Source organism: Bidens hawaiensis, unplaced genomic scaffold, assembly GCF_021521415.1.
Source record: "Bidens hawaiensis isolate Kalapana, Puna unplaced genomic scaffold, B.hawaiensis_p1.1 tig00035222_1, whole genome shotgun sequence".
Lineage (NCBI taxonomy): Eukaryota > Viridiplantae > Streptophyta > Magnoliopsida > Asterales > Asteraceae > Bidens > Bidens hawaiensis.
In genome coordinates, this window is record NW_027496138.1 from 108637 (window position 1) to 131286 (window position 22650).

At 37.4% G+C, this 22650-nt stretch overlaps 1 protein-coding gene across 1 annotated transcript; it reads right to left on the minus strand.

The window, feature by feature from the left end:
• Positions 1–1875: 1875 nt before the first annotated feature.
• On the minus strand, positions 1876–13717 carry LOC143587200 (lysine-specific demethylase JMJ31-like). Its single transcript, XM_077068555.1, has 15 exons — positions 13624–13717; positions 13462–13539; positions 9871–9954; positions 9616–9786; positions 5726–5794; positions 5476–5602; positions 5059–5131; positions 4851–4967; positions 4621–4740; positions 4475–4493; positions 4277–4337; positions 3909–4191; positions 3288–3431; positions 2034–2127; positions 1876–1923 (listed from the first exon to the last, which is right to left on the minus strand). The coding sequence occupies exons 1-15, from the start codon at positions 13714–13716 to the stop codon at positions 1876–1878; spliced, it is 1581 nt and encodes a 526-aa protein (XP_076924670.1). The 5' UTR covers position 13717.
• Positions 13718–22650: the final 8933 nt, after the last annotated feature.

A 22650-nucleotide genomic window follows, 5' to 3' on the forward strand; every position in this document is an offset into this window, starting at 1 on the left:
AGTGCGTCCTTTATTGTTAGGCCACTAATATGTTTCTTGATGGATTTATTTCTTAGTCAAATAAATGGCAACTTTGTTATTCCTGCTACACTCCGAACAGCACGGCTTCAATTATGAAGATTATTGTAATCAATATAATCTTTTAAAATCAATGCCTTGGTGTTCATTGTGTAATTGGCGTGGTAATTAACAAGATATATAACAGAATCATTTATTGCCGAAATGGCCCATTCTTACAAAATAAAACGTCTTTCGTACAATCAAACTTTGGAGTTCCTATGCATTAGCATGTTGAACCATCCCCACATGTAGTTGTACCTCTGCCCTGGATATTGTAGTAGTTCCTGTGATCATTTAAGATTATCAATGAATTCATAATTAACATGCTAGGTTAATCAAGGGATGCATTTAGCAGAAAAAGATGACTGGATTCGGAGGGAAGATTATATGCAAGTGCAACATTAAGAGTCGATTCGGGTTGTGTTTCATTTCAAATGAGTGAAAAATGTGTAGGGAAATGGGAAAGGTTTTAATTGCTATTGTAATAGCATTGTTTTGTAATCATGATTATTGTGACAAACGGACAATTTATATATAAAATAGGTGTCTTGTTAGTAAAATCGACTACAAGTTAATGTTTAGGGTTTGTTAGCAACTATCCTTACATGATATTGACCTTTGTTTGGTTTAATTTAGGTCACTAACAATCCAATTTATAATATTTTCTCCAAACTTATATGGTCAATTACTAGGTCAGCCCAACCCGCCTTAAAAATGACCCAATGGGGTAGCAGAAGTTTCACAAGAAATAGCCACTTAGATTTGACCCAGATATAGAAAGGGAACAGAAATCTAGAGTATATTTATGATGAGTTGCATAGACGAAAAAGAAAGCAGCATGTCAAAATTCAAGGGAGTTTTTTACCATAGAGGTGTACATAAGAAAAGTATTTATTTATTTGGTGTACTTTGAAACATATTTACCTATTCGGGTACTTTCAATTAATTATATTATTTTTAATAAAAAAAAACTGTATATTATTGCTCCCCCATCATAAGATGATTTGATTCTTTCTCCAACATCGACGGTTTCGTTCAATTTTGCTCAGTTTGATTTTTCTTCGTTCAGTTTGGATATACGACTTGATTTTCAGGCGATTCGATTTCAGGCGACCGTGGTTGTTCGGTGAAACGTGGTGGTAACCGTTGGAATTCCGGTGGCCATCGGAATTTCCCTGATAAGATTTACCACAGCTCTTGATATTTTGATCTCATTCTTCTCCAGTGACTACCTTTCTTCTCCGGCAACAAATGCCGGTGGTTTCAGAAAACGCTTTTAGATGACGATTTCGGATGACGGTGGTCTCAGACATCAATTCGAACGACGGTTGGGTTCGATTAGAACATCGGGTTTGTTTTGTGAACGACGTGTTCAGAACCTTTTGATTTATTACAAAAGAAAATGTTGAATTGATGCAGATTTTTTATGCTGAATTTTGCAAAATAGTTGTGAAAATTTGATTCCAACAAAAATAGATTAAATAATACTTGTTTCTGTGCATCTAATTTTGTGTTTGGATTGAAAAACATAAAAGAAAGTATAAATTATGCAATAATTAAAGAGGATACACAAAAGTACCCAAATAGGTAAATATGTTTCAAAGTACACTAAATAGGTAAATACTTTTTTTATCTACCCCTATTTAGTAAAAAACTCAAATTCAAGGAAGTGTGAAGATAACAAGATATGATATACTCACATGTACATGTAGGGTGCTCGCAGGACATAAAAAAGCTTCCAGTTTCAAGTATCAATCCGCACTTTTGAGATCATCAAAGGGCCGTTCTTGGCATCATTGGTAGCAATGTATTCCATCATTGAACTTTAACTCCCAGAAATTTATCCAGAACATTCTTAAATGCCTGTTGGCAAAAATGTAGAATGTAGTCTCTGTTAATCATATGGTAGAGTGACTAGAGTCCATAGCATATGTAGTCGAATACAAATCACATATTTAAAGTTTATGTTTTACCTGGCAAGAAAATGACTCCTTTCCGTTAAGGAGTATATCCATTACAGCAAATTGGTCATCAAACACACTATAAAATGCCTTGTAGAATTCGTTCCTGTAAACAGCAGAATCAAATTATAGTCTGAGTAAAGTGCCAAAATTGTCCCTGAAGTTTGGTGAATTATGCGACTTTCGTCCAAAAAAGTTTTTTTTTTGCAACGGGGCCATTAACGTTTCTCACTTCTTGCCAATTTCATCCAATTTACTAACTCCGTTAATTTTCATTGTCAACTGAGGGGCATTTTTGTCCGTTACCATTTTATTTAGTTTATTATTATTTTAATTCAAAACAAATCCCATTCAACTTCATCTTTCTACCCACCCTCATACATTCAACTTCATCACCACCAGCCAAACCCCACCACTGACCACTACCTCCTCCTCACGACATCCCAAGAACATACACTTTCCAGTAACTATTCACCACCACGGTACCACCACCACCCAGATGTGTCACCACCACCACCACCACCCAGATCCGTCACAACCACCATAACCAGATTCACTTCCGAGAACCCAACCCACGTTCTCCGCCTCTGTAAAGCGAAGCCAAATCGAATCAAAATCAAACCAACTTATTTTAGAGATTGAAATTGTAATCGATTTGGGTTGTTTCAGGTGGCAGAGGTTTGTTGAGAATATGACCTGAAATCTGTCGATTTACCTGGGATTACGGCATGAAACGGGGATGGCGGCCGGAGAAATGTAGGTAGTTGTGGTGTTGACGGGTGATGGGGTTTGGCCGGTGGCTGCAGGTGGCCAACGTTGGGTGGGTTTGGCCGGAACACATGGTGGCGCATGGTTGCAGGTGACCCTTGTGTTCTTCGGTGTTACAAACCAAAAGAAAACACAGATGGTTAGGGTTTGGGGATGATGATAATTTAGTGTATTTGTAATTTTGTATTCAGCCCATAAAGACATAGATGCCCCTTTAACCTTAGTAAATGGTCAGTTATACCCCTGACTTAACCCTGAAAACTAACAAGGTTAATGATTTGGACGTAATTGGCAAGAAATAAGAAACGTTAGTGGTCCGGTTGCAAAAAAAAAAACTTTTTTGGACGAAAGTCGCCTAATTCACCAAACCTCAGGGACGATTTTAGCACTTTACTCTTATAGTCTTAACCTGTTCTCAGTATCTATTTATTTCTTTTCCTTTGTTGTTTGTTAGGGAGGGTAATAAAGCAACAACTTCTAGATGGTTTAAATATTTACCTGTCTTCTTCGTTGATTAGCTGATCCATCTCTTCAAATTTCCTAGTTAGCACTTCAGCTCCTACTGGTGAAACCAAGTGCAGTACTAAAGCCTCCAAAGTTCTTGGAAAATGACCTAACATAGTGCAAGCAATATAAAGATGGCTGTATAAACATACGGGTTGGATATTGGGCTAAAGTGAGGTTGAGAGTCGAAATGTGTACCCTCCAAGTACTGGACAAGAGGGGTCAGGCTGCAACACCTTTTTATCCAATTTTAAAATCCTTTTACAGATAATTAATGTGTCAAGTATGATTAGAAGAAATATATTACTACATAATAAACCAAATCAACATATATGATATGATAGCTGAATGTGTACTCTTCACGTTTAGGACAAAGAAGGATTAGGTCGGTTGGGCTGATCAAATATTTATCCATTTTTTTTACTTGTTTATAGTTAGCATGTTTAGTGTGATTACAAAAACTACATTGTTATTAACAAATCAAGTTTGGGTGTTTTGTGTATTTCAATAGACTTACCGAGTTACCGATGCCATTCGACCCGTTTGTCCCATTAAAGATTAAACATAAACACAACCCAACTCAACCCATTAAAGCTGAATGGTTAAAACTGAAACTTGTAACAAAAAGGATAAGAACCGGGAAAACTCACCACCATGGCAAGGAACATTTTTTGAAGATTAAGTGGTTGAAGAGACCACAAAATACTAGCAACAGGGTCGTCCTCCAGTTGATACAATTCTGAGGTCACAGTTTTCTTGTGATTGGTTTTCTCCACATCAGCACTTGAACCCACTGCACTCCTCAAATCAGCAGCATTGACATGATCATGAACTATGGAAACAAGTTCATGAAGAGATCTGAGAACACAAGGATCCAGATCGTGTAGCGTATTCCCACCTGATAAAAAAATCACTAGGTAATTGATTTTAACTTTAATCATGTTCAGAACATAATATATATAGGTTTGGATTTAGAGTCTAACCTGATGGTTCATGAGAAAGTTTATTATTCACACAAGGGGAGGTCTTACACAGCATCTGATTCTGTTCAACCATTAAAGAAGATGAAATACTCAAATAGAATTCAAATTTCAAGTCACAGAAAGCATTAAAAAAGTGTAGATAAACCAAGCATTGTCCAGGTTATGCAAAACATATAATAATTGAGAAGAAGTGTATACCATTTCTTTGTCGGTCAGTCTTGAAGATAGATTTGATACAGACATGAAACATGGAATGCATTACAAATGATTAAATACCAGTTTGTGTATGATGTTCTAAGTTCTAACTTCTAATTCATGCAGAAACAAAAAAGTTAAGAAGATACCTTTTCAATATCCTGCGCAAATAATACGAATCCATGTGTTCCAACATGCCAGACATCATTTCAGATTGCCACCAGAAGTTAACAGCAACTGTCAAACTTTCACTGTCAACTTGGTGAAACCTAGGTAGAACAAATCATTCTTAATATTATTGGTTTTAAGATCACCAAATATAAAGGACTGCTGTAGATGTTGGAGAGTATTTAAGAATGCATGAAATTGCTAATCTTACCACCCTTCAGGAATGAAAAGTGCATCGCCTGCGTGAAGAATCACCCTTTGTGAATACTTTTTTGAGTGTTCTGCTCTTGGATGAACAGACAGGTCAGCTTTGTCTATGGGAACAGCACTGGTAAAACACAGAAGTGCTTTTAACTTGCAATTTAGGTTAGAGTAGAAACATAAATATAAGTTTCTCTGATATGTACAGAAGTTAATACCTGTGGTTTGAAGCCTCCCCATACAAATGCATAGGATACAAGAAAGGACTGGATGAAGGGGGCCACAGATCAACTAGACAAAAAGAGATTTATCAAATATGAGAATTAAGTGTTACACCCACAATTCAAAAGAGTTTACAAAAAGAGTTTACAAATAGTTAAAAAGTATGATTGGTATGTGTTACAATTATTTAATAATTCACTTCTCCATTTGAAGTTTTTCTATGGATAATCAATTAATATTTTAGAGCAATGTGGTAGCAAGTATCAAGTACCACCTAGTCCATATTAAAAGGTGTATCCTTTTCTGTAATGATGCAATGACATTAGAGCTAAGTTTTTTTCAGAATTTGTTCTTGTTTGATGCATAGGTGCATAAAAAAATGTTTTTGGCCTAGGTAAGTGTAAAAAAAACACCTTGTTTGCTTCCAGCGACTACACATAAAAGATTATGATGTGGATCATAATGAGTACTTGATCTTGTTTGAGCACTATTCATCCATAGATTGATAGAAGACAAGGTCTTTGTCTCTAGAAATTGAGGCTAACAAATCAAACAAGGATAGCAAAACGTTAGCATATAATACACACATGTGCACGTGCGTGTGACACAGTGTGTTGTTGGGGGAAATAAGAGAGTATGATCATTGGACCATGGTGTACATACCGTCTGTATATCTTCTATAAGAACTCCTAATTGAATCCTCTCTTCTTTCTCAATATTCATGATTGGTACCTGTACGATTTGATTATAAATACATTTTAAATCGTAAGTACATACATAATCGCCCCTAAGTTAACTGGTAAGAGGAGATCCAATGTCTTCACTTAAATAGTGGTAGAATACTAGAACATTGTTGAGGCAGTAGAAAACTGAAGTGTAAAATTACAATCAGATAATATGTTGTAATAAATGTGCTACACTGCTGCAGCAGATAGTGTTGGGATTTTGGATGTACTTTTGCTGTTTGAAGTTGTGATTTGAGTGCTTGGCAAATTCTGATTATTTAGGGAACTAATAGATCATATTAGTATTGTTTAACTACTGAAATAATTGCACTTTTAATAGTGTGTTAACAATGAGATGTGAGTGAATAACTGATAAGATCTAAAATTCCAGCAGGCAACTTTTATTCAAAATGAGATAAACAGCCCGATTCGAGAGGGGCAATGTCTCCAATTACACAATACTTTGATAATGAAAAACTAGCATGAGGAATACAAAGTAAGAAGCCTGATTTATTAACCCAAAACAGTAACTGCTGGCATTAGAACAGCTCCTCACTCTTTTATCTTCCTGTTAATAAAAGCCACAGTAACTGCTCCCCACTCTTCCAACTTACCAGTAACTCCTTGACCAAGTGGATCCAGCTTAAGCCCAAAAACAGAATTCAGCTGGCCCGCATAGGCAGCTGTGGCCTGTTTCCTTCTTCTCGAGTATACTTTAATTGGGCCTTTATCATTACTTCCCTCCCGGTAAAACGCCTTGTCCTCAAGGCGAAATGTGGGAAATTGTTCTGCCAACAGATCATAGGATTTCCATGTAGCTTTCTCCACCGGACGATTACACCAAGATACTAGCAATTCAAGAACCAAATGATCAGCTTCGTAAATCCAATGGTGAGCTGTCAATTTCCCAGTCTTTAGTGATGGGCAATGGAGTTTGCTGGTCAGAAGAGAAAGATCCATGGGCGGGTTTAAGCATGGACACATGGAACACCGAGTGAATTCTAGCAGTAGGTGGGAGCTCCAATTCGTAAGCAACTGGACCCACTGCCCGAAACAACATTTCGACATCTTAGCAAAAAATTGATTGTCGTATAGCAACATTAGGGCCTGTTCTAAATGAGATCGGTGTTGATTCAAGTTATGGCTGTATATCAAGATATCGTCAAAAAATACGAGTATGAAACGACGTAAAAAGGGCGAAATAAATCGTTCATAATGGCTTGAAAAGTGGAAGGCGCATTTGTCAATCCAAATGGCATCACCTTGAACTCGTAGTGCCCTGAGTGAGTACGAAAAGCTGTTTTTGCAACATCTTCAGCAGTTACTCTAATCTGGTAATACCCGGATCGTAAATCAAGCTTTGAAAATACCCGTGCACCATATAATTCATCCAGTAACTCGTCAATATTCGGAATGGGGTACTTGTCGGCTACTGTTAGCTTGTTAAGGGCTCGATAATCGACACACATTCTCCAAGTTTTATCTTTCTTTTTTACTAGTAAAACCGGACTCGAAAACGGACTAGTACTTGCCTGAATAAACCCAGCTGCCAAAAGTTGGTCGACTTGTTTCTCTGTTTCGGTTTTTTGCGAATGAGGGTATCGGTAGGGTCGGATATTTGGTGGCGGTGCGTTGGGAATTAAGGGGATTGAGTGGGTCTGAGTTCTAACAGGTGGTAGGGTTTTGGGTTCATCAAACACAGTGAAGTATTGGTTGATAATAGGTTGTAACGGAGATGGAATTTGTGGGCTGCTCATTGGTTCGATAGCCAAGTGTTGGAAGCTAGATGATTTCTGGGGTCCTGTTTCAATACCTTTCAGCTTGTATCGCTTCCCTTCGATAGTGAAAATCATGAATAGTTCTTTCCAATTTGCTTGAACCGTATTCAAGGTGGATAGCCATTGAATACCCAAAACTAAATAAGCTCCTCCAATTGAAAAAGGGTGAAAGTCTTGAATAATCTTCAAATCATTAATCTGTACAGAAAGACTTTTGCAAATATGATGGCATCTGATTACATCTCCATTGCCAATTTGAACCCCGAAAGGTGGTATCTCTTGGGTTTCAAGATTAATCTCTTTCACCAAACAGTCTAGAGATAAAATTATGGGTAGAACCCCCATCAATTAAAATCAAAACCTCGGTGGAATTTAACATACCATGGACTTTCATCGTTGTGGGATGCGATTTCCCGAGAATAGCATGTAAACTGATCTCTGCTGTCTCTTCTTGTGCCTCGTCGTTTTTCGGAATTTCAGTTTCATGTTGCACCCCCTAGTCTTCATCGGCTTCTAACATTTTCAATGTACCCACTTTACATCTATGCCCGGGACTATATTTCTCCCCACATCTGTAGCACTCACCCCTTAATTGACGATTTTGTCTTTCGGTGTCTGAAATTCTAAAGGGAGTTTTTTGTTGGTTAGAGGTTTGAGGGATGTGAGGAATAATGCTTTTAGAATCAAGTGGCTTGGAATTGGATGCCCCGGTAGAACTTTTTCCGGGTCGATGCTGGTTGGATTTAGCCTCAAATTCCAAAGCAAGACTCATGGCGTTGTAAACAGTTCGTGGTTTGTGTATCCTCACATCAGCCTTTAGTTCTTCCTTCAATCCGTTAAGGAAAACCCCTAATAAACAATGCTCTGGCCAATTCGAAACCCGCGATGATCGCTTAGCAAATTCTTGACGGTATTCCTGGACCGATCCAGTTTGTTTGATACTGCATAGGTGTTCATCGGGATTTTGAAATTCGGCTGGACCGAAGTTCTTGGTGAATGCTTGCACTAATTCTTCCCAGAAAGCTAAAGGGTGATCGTCTGAAAGCCAGGAATAGAAGTCTAAGGCGTCTCCCTCTAGGTGCATGGAGACTATTTCTACCTTCTCTTCGTCTGGTATTTGATAATACCGAAAATACTTTTCCGCCTTTAGTATCCACCCCCGTGGATCCCCTCCATTAAAAACTGGAAAATCAATTTTGTTGTAGGGTTTGTATCCAGATCGTCCCCTCCACGAGTTCTCCCCTTCGTCAAACCTACTGCCTTTAGAACGGTCTCTTTTCAAGGCTGCAATGTCTTCCTTCATTGAATCCATAGACTCCAACTTTGCAGCAATAGCAGCCAATTGAACAGCTATTTGCTCTGTGTTGGATCCGCCGCCCTCAGAACTGTTCCGGGTTTGAACCATCTTCGTTTCCCGGCAATGGAACCAAATGATAAGATCTAAAATTCCAGCAGGCAACTTTTATTCAAAATGAGATAAACAGCCCGATTCAAGAGGGGCAATGTCTCCAATTACACAATACTTTGATAATGAAAAACTAGCATGAGGAATACAAAGTAAGAAGCCTGATTTATTAACCCAAAACAGTAACTGCCGGCATTAGAACAGCTCCTCACTCTTTTATCTTCCTGTTAATAAAAGCCACAGTAACTGCTCCCCACTCTTCCAACTTACCAGTAACTCCTTGACCAAGTGGATCCAGCTTAAGCCCAAAAACAGAATTCAGCTGGCCCGCATAGGCAGCTGTGGCCCGTTTCCTTCTTCTCGAGTATACTTTAATTGGGCCTTTATCAATAACTAATCCTGTTTCTTTTAAGGTAATCACTAATCAGTCATCAGGTATGAAACTGATTAATCTAAAAATGATTATTCGGCACCTAAATAGTCGAACAGTCATAATCCAATAATCTAAACAGAAAAGCTGATTATTTCAATTTCAAATCACAATACCAAAATAATCAAGTTTATAAGAGTCATCCAAACACCTCTTTAACGCTGAATTTATAGAATAACTTATCATGGACCTCTATGAGTGTAGCAATTACTGACCTGTGCTAAATAAATTTGACACGAAGCATCCCCAACTAACAGACTATCTTCTTCAGTTTTGAAGGTTTCTGGCAAAGGCTTCTCTTCACTAGAGCAAGGAATGTGTCCTACCTTGCTATGCAAGGAATAATCCTTGCAGTATCCAATAAAGGTAGAAAAAGGTAACTGAACCTATAAGATAAACAAAATAACTGCATAGTGACATATAAACCTTTATAATTAACAGAATCCTGTAAAACTGATTAAGAAAAATACCCTCTCATGGTTTCTAATATCGCCATAAAAAACTGGAGGAGATTTGGACAGCATAACTTCCACTGTTGATGACCCTGCTAGTTCCTATACATCCAACCATATATAAAATAAATGGTAAATTCGAACCTTACGAATAATCCTGTCTTGATGTGCAAAGCTGAATATGTTAGGAACAAAGCGGCGCGCGGAAGCGAAACAGCACACACATGCACAACGATAAACACGCATAAACGAAAATATAAACGACACAAGAATTTAACGTGGTTCGGTCCCCGCGAGGGGACCTACGTCCACGGGCTGCAACTAGGTTTTCTTATTAGCTCAGAACAAAGATTACAATTACATGATGGGATATATATAATAAACAATATTAGGGTTAAACATAATTAGAAACCAAAACTGGGCCTCCTAATAAAACCGGCCCAAAGGCCTTCATAACCCAACAATCTCCCACTTGAAGGCCTTGCGATAAATTCCAGCCTGCCATCCAAGTAAATATAACAATCTCATTCATCCAGTAACTCTAGTAATCTTCAGTAATAGAAATCTACCAAGCCTCCAGTTCCAAGAACAAGCTAAAACTTCAACAAAAGAAGTTCTCCAAGCCTCCAGTTCTCTAGGAACAAACTAAGATTTCTACCAATCCACACCCTGGTTGCATCCGCCCTTCTCATCAGTTACCTGAAAGGCCTATTGAAGCTCCCGAGAACTCCAATCCGGTCATCCCAGACCCAGCCATGACAAAACTCGTCAATGACTCATCCTCAATCTTAACCGACTCTCACTTACTCACACAACCGGCTTCAAAGACTTCCAGAGGATAAACACTCTCCAAATCAGCAGACTATACCAGGAGAGATTTTCACATTCGGATTCCTGGTCCTCCGAACCCAACGTCCCTTTGGAAACGAACCTAGAACACACCGCGTGCTCCCACTGTTGCCAAAACCCCGAACATGTTCAGACCTCCTCCGAATACGCTCAAACTAACATCACTGTGGCTCCAGGCTTCATGTCTGCAAACTGAAACCCCTTAGCTCTACCCGATTCAGCGAGCCAAGACCTTATAACTGGAAGTTGGTTCACTTCTTCCGACGATACAAAAAAAACTCGTATCTTCCAAAAGTCTTTAATTAAAAGATTCAACAATGCTTCATTGAAGTGAGTAACAAATAAAGCATACCATAATCTTGAACCCAAGAGTCGTCACCGCCTTCACTGAGTCCCAATGCATCAACCCCAGATACATTCTCAAAAGCAGAATTCCAAACCTTTCAACATCGACCCTTAAAATGTCTCACCTCTACGCAACCTACCAAGTCGACTATGCCCAGCTCCCACTGTCTCTGTTATCCCAACCCATGCCACACCAACACTCCATGAGATGAACCCCACTCGTACTATCCCGGCAAATAACTTTACCCAACACGAGATTATGAACCTCTCAAATGGTGTACCACTGATCACCACCAAACAAGATATAACTTCACAATTCCAAACGAACAAGAAGTAATAATCACAGTTTCGAACCAGCTAACAGGCAAACAGCTATAACAACAGTAGAACTTTCATGAAATCAAGCGGTACCAAGGGTTCTATGACCGTACACACGATCAGTTAACTCAAACCCTAACCGAAAGATCATCCAAACGAGCAATAGTTTACATGACTTGCCACTAACCTCATTTTTTTTTTCACTTATGCCGTCACCAGCACACCCGCTGGTTCCATTTTCTCCAAGTTTATCCATCACCAGTACTATATCCAAGTTCACATGACAAACCAATCAACCAAAATCCATAACCGTCAACATTCCGATCATAACCACCTCGTCTTCAGTTATAACAATAACAAACGAGAACAAATCGAAAACAGTGAACAGACACAACAAGGGCACGGGCCTAAACTTGACGATTGTTCAACAGAACACTGCCAAATAAACCGATTTGCTCTTGCAATAGCCGATAAATCAACTAACTGTAAATAAACTATATAAAGTTACCTCAGACTAATCTCTTGCAAACAAATCTGAACCCGAACCTAAATGGTCTTCACAAAACCCAGTTCCCTAATTTACGGTTGATAATAAATAGTCAAACCCTAACTCAGCCTGACAGCCACCAATCTTGACTGTCGATCACTGATGAACACGAACCAGAAATTAACCCTGCGATCTCCAAGAGTTATTCACGGTGACGGACCTACCCAACCCTAATCACCAAAAAACAGATTCGAACCAAAACCTTCTGCGAAATCGTTACCAGTGCAACGAACCGTGTGTCCAACAAGCCAAAGCTCTGATGCCACTTGTTAGGAACAAAGCGGCGCGCGGAAGCGAAACAGCACACACATGCACAACGATAAACACGCATAAACGAAAATATAAACGACACAAGAATTTAACGTGGTTCGGTCCCCGCGAGGGGACCTACGTCCACGGGCTGCAACTAGGTTTTCTTATTAGCTCAGAACAAAGATTACAATTACATGATGGGATATATATAATAAACAATATTAGGGTTAAACATAATTAGAAACCAAAACTGGGCCTCCTAATAAAACCGGCCCAAAGGCCTTCATAACCCAACAGAATAAGCACGCCCAATCGTGATTTTGAAACACGTATGATGGATACAAAACTATAATGCGGTAAAAAATTGAATAACGGTAAAGGACCGATATTTGAGATATAGGTTATCACGGTGGAATATCGGTAATTTTAATATCATGCATAATTTATACATATAGCAATTTAACGTCAACAATTTAGTATACTCCCCTACCACTAACAACTTAGCCTTTTGCAACTTGCAAAACATTAACAATTGTAGCAAGTAGGAACTTATTAAGACTTAAAACACTAACATTAAACACTAACAATTGACAATTAAGACTTAAAACACTAATAGAAGCAAAAAGAAGAAAGAAGAATGGAAGAACTACGAAGAAAGGTACTGATATTTGGAAAACCGGTGATATATCGGTCAATATTGCCGATATTACCGATATTCTAACCGATATTTCACATGGGACCCGATAACCGATATAGCACCGATATTGACCACATAGATACAAAACTGTAAATAAACATAGCCATGGACTCGTGTCTACACGAGGTGATGGTTTTAGCAAAGGGCAAAACATGGTTGAGGATGTTATCTCTTGTCAAATAAATCTGTAAGTGTGTTATGTGTTAAGTTCTAAAGTACGGTTGATGTGCATCATATAGGTCGTTCATGATTCATAAAATGCTTCTCAACCTCTATCTTACAAACACCCTGTTCCCCAATTTTATAAGATCATTCATCATAACATTTTAGGGCTTAAAGGAATAAGATACCTTCAAATTGATGGACATGCAATTATAATTTCTAACAAACTGGCATTGAGTGAGTTCTTGCAATGAATTTCAAGTTATCAACTTCATATACATATCACATACAGTTAATTCATTAATAAGATTAGGTCATCTCAATTCACTCTGTTACTGAAATGATAATAGCCTCCTAAATAAACTAACTATGAATCAGTGAGATCTTATAACCTAAAACTAGCTTACTGATTGAATCAAATCAAGTGTTGAAGACGAACCTCTAGGTAATCAAGGCCGCCAGTTGATGGATTCCATTTAGTGAAAGCCTTCCAATCGTTGATGCATCCATGAAAAACCTTTAACAAAATCAATCAAATGAGTCAACAGTTAGCACATGTCAGAAGGATAGTAAATGAGTCAATTGTGTATGAATTACATACAGCAGGAACGTTTTTAGCTCCAATATGCGAAGTGAATTGTTGAGCTGATGGAATCGCCTCAATTTTGGGGATTCCAAGAGATTCTTCTGCCATAATTCTTCGTCACGACTGGCGATGGAAACGGGACCCGAACCCAATAATGGGTTTAAGATGGGACCGATGACGGGCGCTAAAATCCTCGGCCCGAACCCGAGGTTGGCTGGAATGGCTGATTGACATGTGGAGTCGGGATGTTGTTTGTTAGCGGGTAGTATACAAACGCTATAATCACGTAACAATTATGGATGTTCATGGATAAGTTTAACACATTGAAGCGTATTAGACCAAACCATCGAAAACGAACGTGAATACCCATACGTAGCATATTCATTTTTTTTATTTATAAAACTATAGCAATACCGTACTCAAATTAAAGAGAATAAAATGATCGTTTTTTTTTTGCAACTTTTTTGCAATAAAATTAACGTTTGAAAAAGCTATGTACGCTTAAAAATCGTGGGGGAGTTGGTTTAAAATCAAAAGAAAAAAATAATATATGGTTAAAAATGAGGGAGGAAACTTGGAAATATTTTTAATTTAACAAAATATGCTTAAGGTTGATGGTGAAAATTGTAAATATTTTGTTTAAAAGACAAGTTTATCCTTTTTTCTACATGTATCTTATGCATTAAATTGTGTAAAACTCTTGAAAATCAAGTGTCTTAATTTGCCATTTTGTGACATCCCACGCCGGTTGGGGAGGAGAACTAAGCCTTCTTTATAAGGAGGTGGATACCTTCCCCATCATAACGCGTTTTGGGCGTTTAATGGTAGTGGATGAGAGGAGAACTCCACAGTTAAGCGTGCTCAGGTGGAAGTAGTATCAGGATGGGTGATCTTCTGGGAAGTCTCCACCTGGGCAACCAAATGCAAATCCGTGAGGCGAAGGTGGTACGTCCCGGCCAAAGCGGACAATATTATGGTGTGGCGGTAACTGAGCTGTTACACATATATACATGCATTATATATAGTATGGATAATGAAATGGACTATTATGATTCATTTGTCTTGTTTGGTAAAATATGAGAATGAAGTGAATTATCAATTTAAAAAAATGGCAATAGCGACGATGGTGGTAGCATCAGCGGCAGTGACAATGGTGGTGATGGTCGCGGCAGGGCCGTCTCCAAGAATTTATATGTCTCGTCCAAGCCTAAATAAAAAGGCCCGTAAACTCTAACAAGTAACAAAATAATATAAGGGGGGGAAAATATAGGCCTTATGTAAATGGTTTTTTGTTTGGTTTAAACAATTCAATTTTTAAATAGACTACTTGGTTATGATTTAGGTTGTCTAAAAAACTTTTTATATAAAAATAAACTAAAAAATGAAACAAGTGAGGCTATAACCTACAACCTTTTGGTTGGAAGTCATACTCCTTTGACACTAGACCAAGCTATTGTATCATTAGGGTAAAGCATTAAATATACATATATTCTTTTTCATAAAAACATATATATTAAAAAAATTGTGCCCCGACCGTCACCCACGTTGTCCTATGCCCTAGTGACGGTGATAGTGGTAGCGATGGCAGTGAGATGATTATGGAGGTGATTCCTTAATCAACCCTCAATATCTTGAGAAAAATTCAACCTTCACACTAGTGAGATTCCTACTTTGTGTGAGAGTTATATGTATAAAACCCACTATTGTAAAAAAAAGTGTTTTTGAGACTTTTATTTTTTAATAAACGGGCCAGCATGGACTCGTGAGATGATTAAAAAAATGAGCCTGCTATACTAGTTTTCTTGTACTCGTTGTGATTCCCATTTGTTCGTTTGAAATGTGCCACATTTGTTTTTACTGAGCAGGGCTAGCAGCGACTGGTGGAATTTTGTTTCACTAAACGGGGCTATCCGCAACTCGTGAGATGATTATGTAACTACCTCTATCCACCCTCAATATCTTGAACAAAAGTTCAACCTTCGCATTTGCAAAAATTCATACTTAATGCGAAAGTCATGCATATAAGAACCCACAATTAAAAAAAATATTTTTTTGAGACTTTTTTTATAAATGGGCTATCAGGGACTCGTGGAATGATTAAAGAGGTCACTCTGTCATTATACTTTTCTTTTACTTGTGCTTTTCATTTATTCGTTTCGGTGGTCATTTGTTCGTTTAAAAAGTTTCGTTTTCGTTTTCACTGGACGGGGCTAGCAACGACTGGTGGGCCTTTTGTTTTCACTGAACGGGGCTATCCGCGAGTCGTTGGATGATTATAGAGGTGATTCCATCTATCCACCCTTAATATCTTGAGCAAAAGTTCAACATTCGCATTTACAAAATCCATACTTTATGTGAAAGTCGTGTGTATAAAAATACACAATTGTAGAAAAAAAATGTTTTTTGAGACTTTTATTTAACATATAGGTTGGTTGTGATTTGTGGATGATTAAAGAGGTCACTCTCTCACTCTAGTTTCTTTTACTCGTGGTTTTCATTTGTTTATTCGAGCTTTTATTTGTTCGTTTAAAAAGTATCGCTTTTGTTTTACTGAACGAGGCTAGCAGCGACTGGTGTGACAATTGAAACAAAACCAGGTACACCTTAATACGCAATTACCAATTTAACGATTAAACGCGTATTACGTACCGAACAAACGATTAACCGAACGGGTCTGGTTATGACCCAGATATCTTGGGGCCATCTATAAGTGATATACATTTAATATAAGCCAATATATCAATATTATGGCCTTAGTTCGATAGCAAAACAGTTAAACGAAAACATGCTCGTTTAACTACCCGCTATAGATTTAAACGCGAACTACAAACCAAGCATTGTATCATCCGTTAAGCCGAAAAAGACTTACCAAACACTTATTTGAAATGTTTTAAGCGATTCGTGAAAATATTTTCGAATTTTACAAATGTATACTATGTTTTTATAAATTTACACAAAAATGGCCGAAAAACACTCGTTTTCGTGCTAATTGCCGTACCCGATAAATTTTTCGCGCCAAAAACCGAACCCGAAATAAATTTGGGCTCGGCATTTCACGTCTGGGCACACTAAACAAGGCAATGGGTTGAATTGGGCCAGGGGGCCCAAAGAAATTGCGGCCGCCAAAGGGTTTCCCCACCCCTAAGCTTTCCTTTTCTTTATTATATATTAGCACATAGATATGTTAACTCACAAGTTGATAAACATCTGCTTAAATTTGCTGCTATTCAACGAACCTCAAGAAAAAAATCAAGGTAATTTTATTATTTTATCCATTTTAACATGTTTTGTTTAGGATTAATCTCATATAAACATAGTTTGATACCAAAAATCAATTCTAACCATGCAAAAATCCTAAAAATGGTCCAAAAACATATTTTGATTATACACATGGTTATGAATCACTCGTTTATGGGCTGTTTAGGTTAAGGTTGTGATGTTCATATTTTTAGGTCTTGAAATTTTGCAGGGACATCAGGGACCATGTCATTGAGTCCCTGTTCAAATTTGGTAATTTTTCGACCATCCGAGAATATTTGGCGAATTTATTACCGAATTGGGACGTTTATTTGGGAAAAATAGTTAAAATGCTTGAAAAATTATTAAATTTTGTGGGGAACTCATATTTGGTATATTTTGATCACATATGAAACTTGGGGGCATTTGGAAAATTCTAAGTATGCTTTGTGCAAATGCGTTCGTATGAAATTTTATAGCAGAATTTCGAAAAGAATATTGCAAGAGCTTGTTGCATTCTGGAATTGAGACAGGTTGTTTTGGGACATAATTTAAGTATTCAATAATTTTTGTGGAATTTTTGGAAATCGTTTGGGATAAACGGACGATTTTCAGGCTAAAAATTGCAGGAAAAATGAATTTTTATAAATTAATAAACCAGTAAATAATTCCAGAAATATTTTTATAAAAATCTACATATTTTATTTGATAAGTGACTAGATTTTCATAATTTAATGATTAACGCTTAATTAATTATGCTAAATTAAAGATTAAACAAATTCAATTTTAATAAAAACCGGCAAGTTCGCAATTAACGAACCTGCAGGAATATCAAAACACCAAGAGTGATCAAAAATCATATTTTTTTGGATTAATTAAGTAAAAACGAACCTTTTTATGAGAAACCTGGACAATCTGGATAGATTGTGCACGTTTCTTCTCAAATCAAACTGAATAAACGGAAACGGGCCCCGTAGCTAATCCGAGACCTCAATATGTGATTTTTCTTTATAACTTAATCATTTTATTAACCAATACATTTACCCAAGCTTATTTCCCCATAACTGTTTTCTGAACGCGTAAACAAACAACTTGGCCCAGCTGGGAAATCGGGGAACTGAGCCAAGTTCAGTTTTAAGTATTAGACATTGAACAACATCACAACCTAAGCCTATTGACACTTTCTGGGCGTACCAGCTATACCCAGATTAGTTATACAGCCTATTCTAGCATAATGATTATAATAATATTAAAATATTAATATTATTATAATATTGATTATAGGGGTTAGTGATACGAGTCAAACGAACTACAAGCTGACACTGTACTGAATCCCTATTAAACCGTGAGTTTCATGACCCCACTTTTAAACTGCTTTTACGAACTTTTTGGGTGAAAAACATGTTGATACATATCTATATACACTCTGAATTGTTTGATGATGGGAATTATCTAAGTGCTAACACACAAAAGTCCCCACTAACACAGTGATTAACTTCGAGCCGGTGGCTTGTGAATAGTACTATTGATTTGACAAACCCAGGCGGGGCCAGCACGGTTTGCTGAGACATTATCCCGTTTGCACATGTCCATATTTATACAAACACGCTATGTAGTGTTAGACATAGCTACTTGGGGCATGTTGTGGGCGGAAAGGGGCCCACAGTGGTTGATTGCGCGTGGGAAATGGAGGCACGTAGCGCGAACAGTCAAGGCTTCACTGTAGCTTAGCATAATTACATCATAAACATACAAACAAACGTACTTGAGAACGTACATACATACATACTTGCGTATTTTACAAACTCTGATTGTTGTACGCACAATTGACTTCTTGAAACTCATGAAACTCACCAACTACTTGTAGTTGACCCGTTTTAACATGTTTTTCAGGTACTGGATTGGATTAGAAAGTCAATGTGCTACGTGTTTGACTTGCGATCAATGCTGGGTGAATTGATGCAAGTGTGCTAATAGGAAGTAAAGCCGCTTAACGGGCTGGATTTAGTTTGTATCACCTAGTTGTAAACAAAGTTAGATCGATGTAAAATATTGTAAACTAGTTGGTATTGTTCTTTATAAACAATGTGGTTGATATCAGAGGTGTCTTTTACCTTTCCGTTTACGCTTCCGCAAATCGCTTAACGGGGTGTGACAACCGGTGAGCTTTTGTTTTCACTGAACGAAGCTATCCGCGATGTCACACCCCAACCTAAAGCGGAAATGCCGGGGCGTGATCCGATTGCTCACAGCTCGAAGATACTATCATAGTATAAACGACCATGTCTAATTAATTATTTTATTCAAAGAATACGCATACTATCCAAATACAACAAACAATTTAAATGTATAAATACAAGCTCAAATTATGATTATCTTGATTATATCATAGGGTCTTGTCTACGTGTCCAACTTCAATCTTCAATACAAACAACCTGCATATGCGTAGAAAATGGAGTTTGTCAACAACACATGTTGAGTGAGATGATCACCAATTTTGATACAACAACTAATAATATATATAAATAGATAATTGATAAATGATAAGTGATAAATGCACAAACCAACCATGTGATAATAATAAATCAAATCATAACAAAACATGTATATAACCAAATTGCGCTAGTGTGCCAATGAATCGTTGCCAAGTGAATCGGGCATTGATTATGACTAAAATTGTCGGTTTGCCTTTGCCAAGCGAATCGGGCTCCGGTTACTAAGACGGTCATATAATCATACTAATGAGAATCTCCAAATGTTGTCAAGTAAACAATTAAACATGTAGCAATTTGCAAATAGCATTCAACTGATATTCACACAATGATTATGTTTGCGATTTTGTGTATATATATAGGATAGAAAATATGAGTAAGTACGCATATGTCCCCAAAACGTTTGAAAACAGTGTATAAAAAGGGGAATGATCAAACTCACCTTAGATTTAAGGCGAGTGATTAATAACTAAGATAAGAGAACTAAAGATTAAGCGAGTCGTCCACTACGCGTCGAACGAGATCAACGATCAGAACTTGAAACTTTGAGACATGATAATATAAGTAAAAACAAACTCGTGGCCGCTGGAATCAATCCAAATGGACATCTAGAACTCCGGTTATGTTAAATTAAAGATTTAAGCGAGTTGGTACTGACCATAATCCCAACAGCGAGTCGGAAGTCGGGTTTTGGTCAGTAGCCTTATTATTTCATGAAAAGAATAAAAGTCTTCTGGACCGAACGTTGAATCCGACCAGAAGTGTGAGAAAACGATAAGTCAAAGTTGTTGACTGTTTTACCCTTTATCGGGTTTTAAAGCAATTGACCAGTCAATACCCTTCAATCTCAGAAATCGATCGAAGGTTATCGACTAGGGAATGTTTTTGAACGAAAACTCAGTTTACAACTTACCCGGAAAGTGAACGAACAAAGAAATATATCGAGTCAACGGTCCTTAGACTTGCAAAGTCAACCGTTTTATGAACGGTTCTTCAACAAAACACCAAAAACCGAGAGGATTCGAGCTGGGCAGAAGGTAGGACGGCTGGAGTATGTTCTTTAGGGTTTGTGTAATGTTTTGTGGTAGATGAATGTGACTTGTTTATATAGAAATAGCCAAAACGAATTATATTTGGACATATTACTCGTTTAAGCAAGTAAATATGGTTTTAAGGAAAGAATCATCGAAAAATTCATAAATATATGATCTTGGGCAAGGGAAAACGAATTAGGAGTTTTATTTTAGTTATAACATGTTTACTTGGTCCTTAATTCTCTCAAACGTGCCTAAAATAATCGATTCTATACCATAAACGAGTTAAGAAGGAAATCGAACATGAAATCTGATCAGACCACCCATGGCGGTGCGCGACGGTGAAGGTGGAGCTAGGTCGCGTGGCGCTCCGGCCTCATGGGGTTGGATTTTGGTTTTTAACAGGTATGGTCCTTCTAGTTTTCATAAATGGCCAATTTTTGCATATTTTGTGGTTAAATCAAGAATGTAACATTAAGAAAAGTATAAGTGTATAAAACGAACATGCCATTCTTAATTAGTTATAATTATTTGATTTTGATTAATAAATAAAATCTACAATGTTCCCGGGTCGGTTTATGAGTAAACGAATACGGTTTTGAAAAATCCGAGATGTTACACATGACTCGTGGTATGATTATGGAGGTGATTCCCTCCTTCTACCCTCAATATCTTGAACAAAAGTTCCTACTTAATGTGAAAGCCATTTGTATAAGCACCCATGATTGTAAAAAAAATGTTTTTTGCTGCTTTTTTTGGGCAATTTCATATAATGGCAACAAAGTTCTAAAAATGTTTCAATTAGATTACTCAAGTTTAAAAAGTATTCTAGTTAAGTTACTCAGCTTTCATATTTTATTAAACTACGACTCAAGTATCCTATACCCACACTTAAATTTTTCATTGTCCCTAATGCAAGGATAAGGACTAAAAATAAAAATAAAATCGGAAAACAAAAAACTAAAAACCTAAAAAAAATAAAAATAAACAGGTAAGATAAATAATGGAAAAGACTTAGGTGGTAATATGCGCGTGAAAATTGACGCTAAAATCTTCTTCCAAAGCTGCCTTCCATCTCCGAACGTACTCAGCAAACTGTATCCCCTTCTCTCACACACGAACGGAAGCGGCAAACATTCAACAAACAATATCTAAAATATATCTTATCAATTTGATAGATGTTAAGCACTTAAGTATTTTACCAGACCATCAAACCCTAAACAATATATAATATGAATAATAGTAGCAAATAGATAAATAAAAAGTATACGGCTCCTGCTGCTCCATCCTCACACTTGAATTCTTCAATATACTTCATGAGGATGCTCTTCTAGCTCAGATCCTACAAAAACTTAAAAACACAAAAACAAAGAAAAACTACAAAAGACTACGTTAGTGACTCGACAATTATACAAACTCCGCGAAACCTCCCCACACTTGAACTTAATCAGGAGGTTTCTCTTTCACTTAGACCCTATCTAACCCGTTCAGTTCCACCTGGTACTTGTTAAACATTAAAATTTTATTAGTGGAAATGAAAAATGATTTAAAAATCCTTAACGGGTCAGACCACCAAAATTTAAACTTACCTGGCATGAACCGGATGCATGACATGTATTGGGAAGACTTGCAAATTATTCCGGTTCGTAAATGCTCTTCTCTTCGCCTTCTCCTGTGATTTTGATTTATAAGCAACCTTTATTATAAGTGTCACGGGCCAGCTGTGATGTTCTTCCATTACCACCACTTCTATATCTTCTAGTAGGGCTTCAAAAAATGCTAAGTCACCCTCCGAATCAAACTCACCTATTTCATCGTACTCAAACAAACCTTCTAATTCTAAATCCAAAAACCATCCTCCTCACACAACTTATTCTCAACCTTTTCCTCAACACCGAACATTAACTCTAGTGAATCTCCCAAATCCACTTCCTTCTCTATCTCTTCTTCAACACCAAACATCAACTCAAGTGAATCTCCCAAATCCACTTCCTCATCTATTTCTTCTTTCTTCACTAAAGACCTCTGATAAGCAGCCCACTCTTCTTCATTGATCTCATCATCAGAGTCACTCCTTTAATTAGCAATAGTAACCTGTGGAACCGGAGGTGGGACTTCATCGTCCATTTTCGTCTCCGTTACTTGAGTGATCCCTTCATCTGACTCGTCAACATACTCCAATAACTTCAATCTCTTTTCTTCCTCTTTTTCTTCATTCAATCTCCTAATAATGCTCTCTAATGTACCTTGGAGATCTGTAATAACGCTCTGCCGATTTT

Excerpts from the sequence above, each read along its gene's own strand:
- LOC143587200 (XM_077068555.1), bottom strand. The coding sequence starts at position 13,716 with ATGGCAGAAGAATCTCTTGGAATCCCCAAAATTGAGGCGATTCCATCA. Across the intron at positions 9,955-13,461 it reads GCGGCCTTGATTACCTAGAG|GAACTAGCAGGGTCATCAAC; the intron begins GTTCGTCTTCAA and ends TTGGATGTATAG. Across the intron at positions 4,968-5,058 it reads GGGGAGGCTTCAAACCACAG|TGCTGTTCCCATAGACAAAG; the intron begins GTATTAACTTCT and ends GTGTTTTACCAG.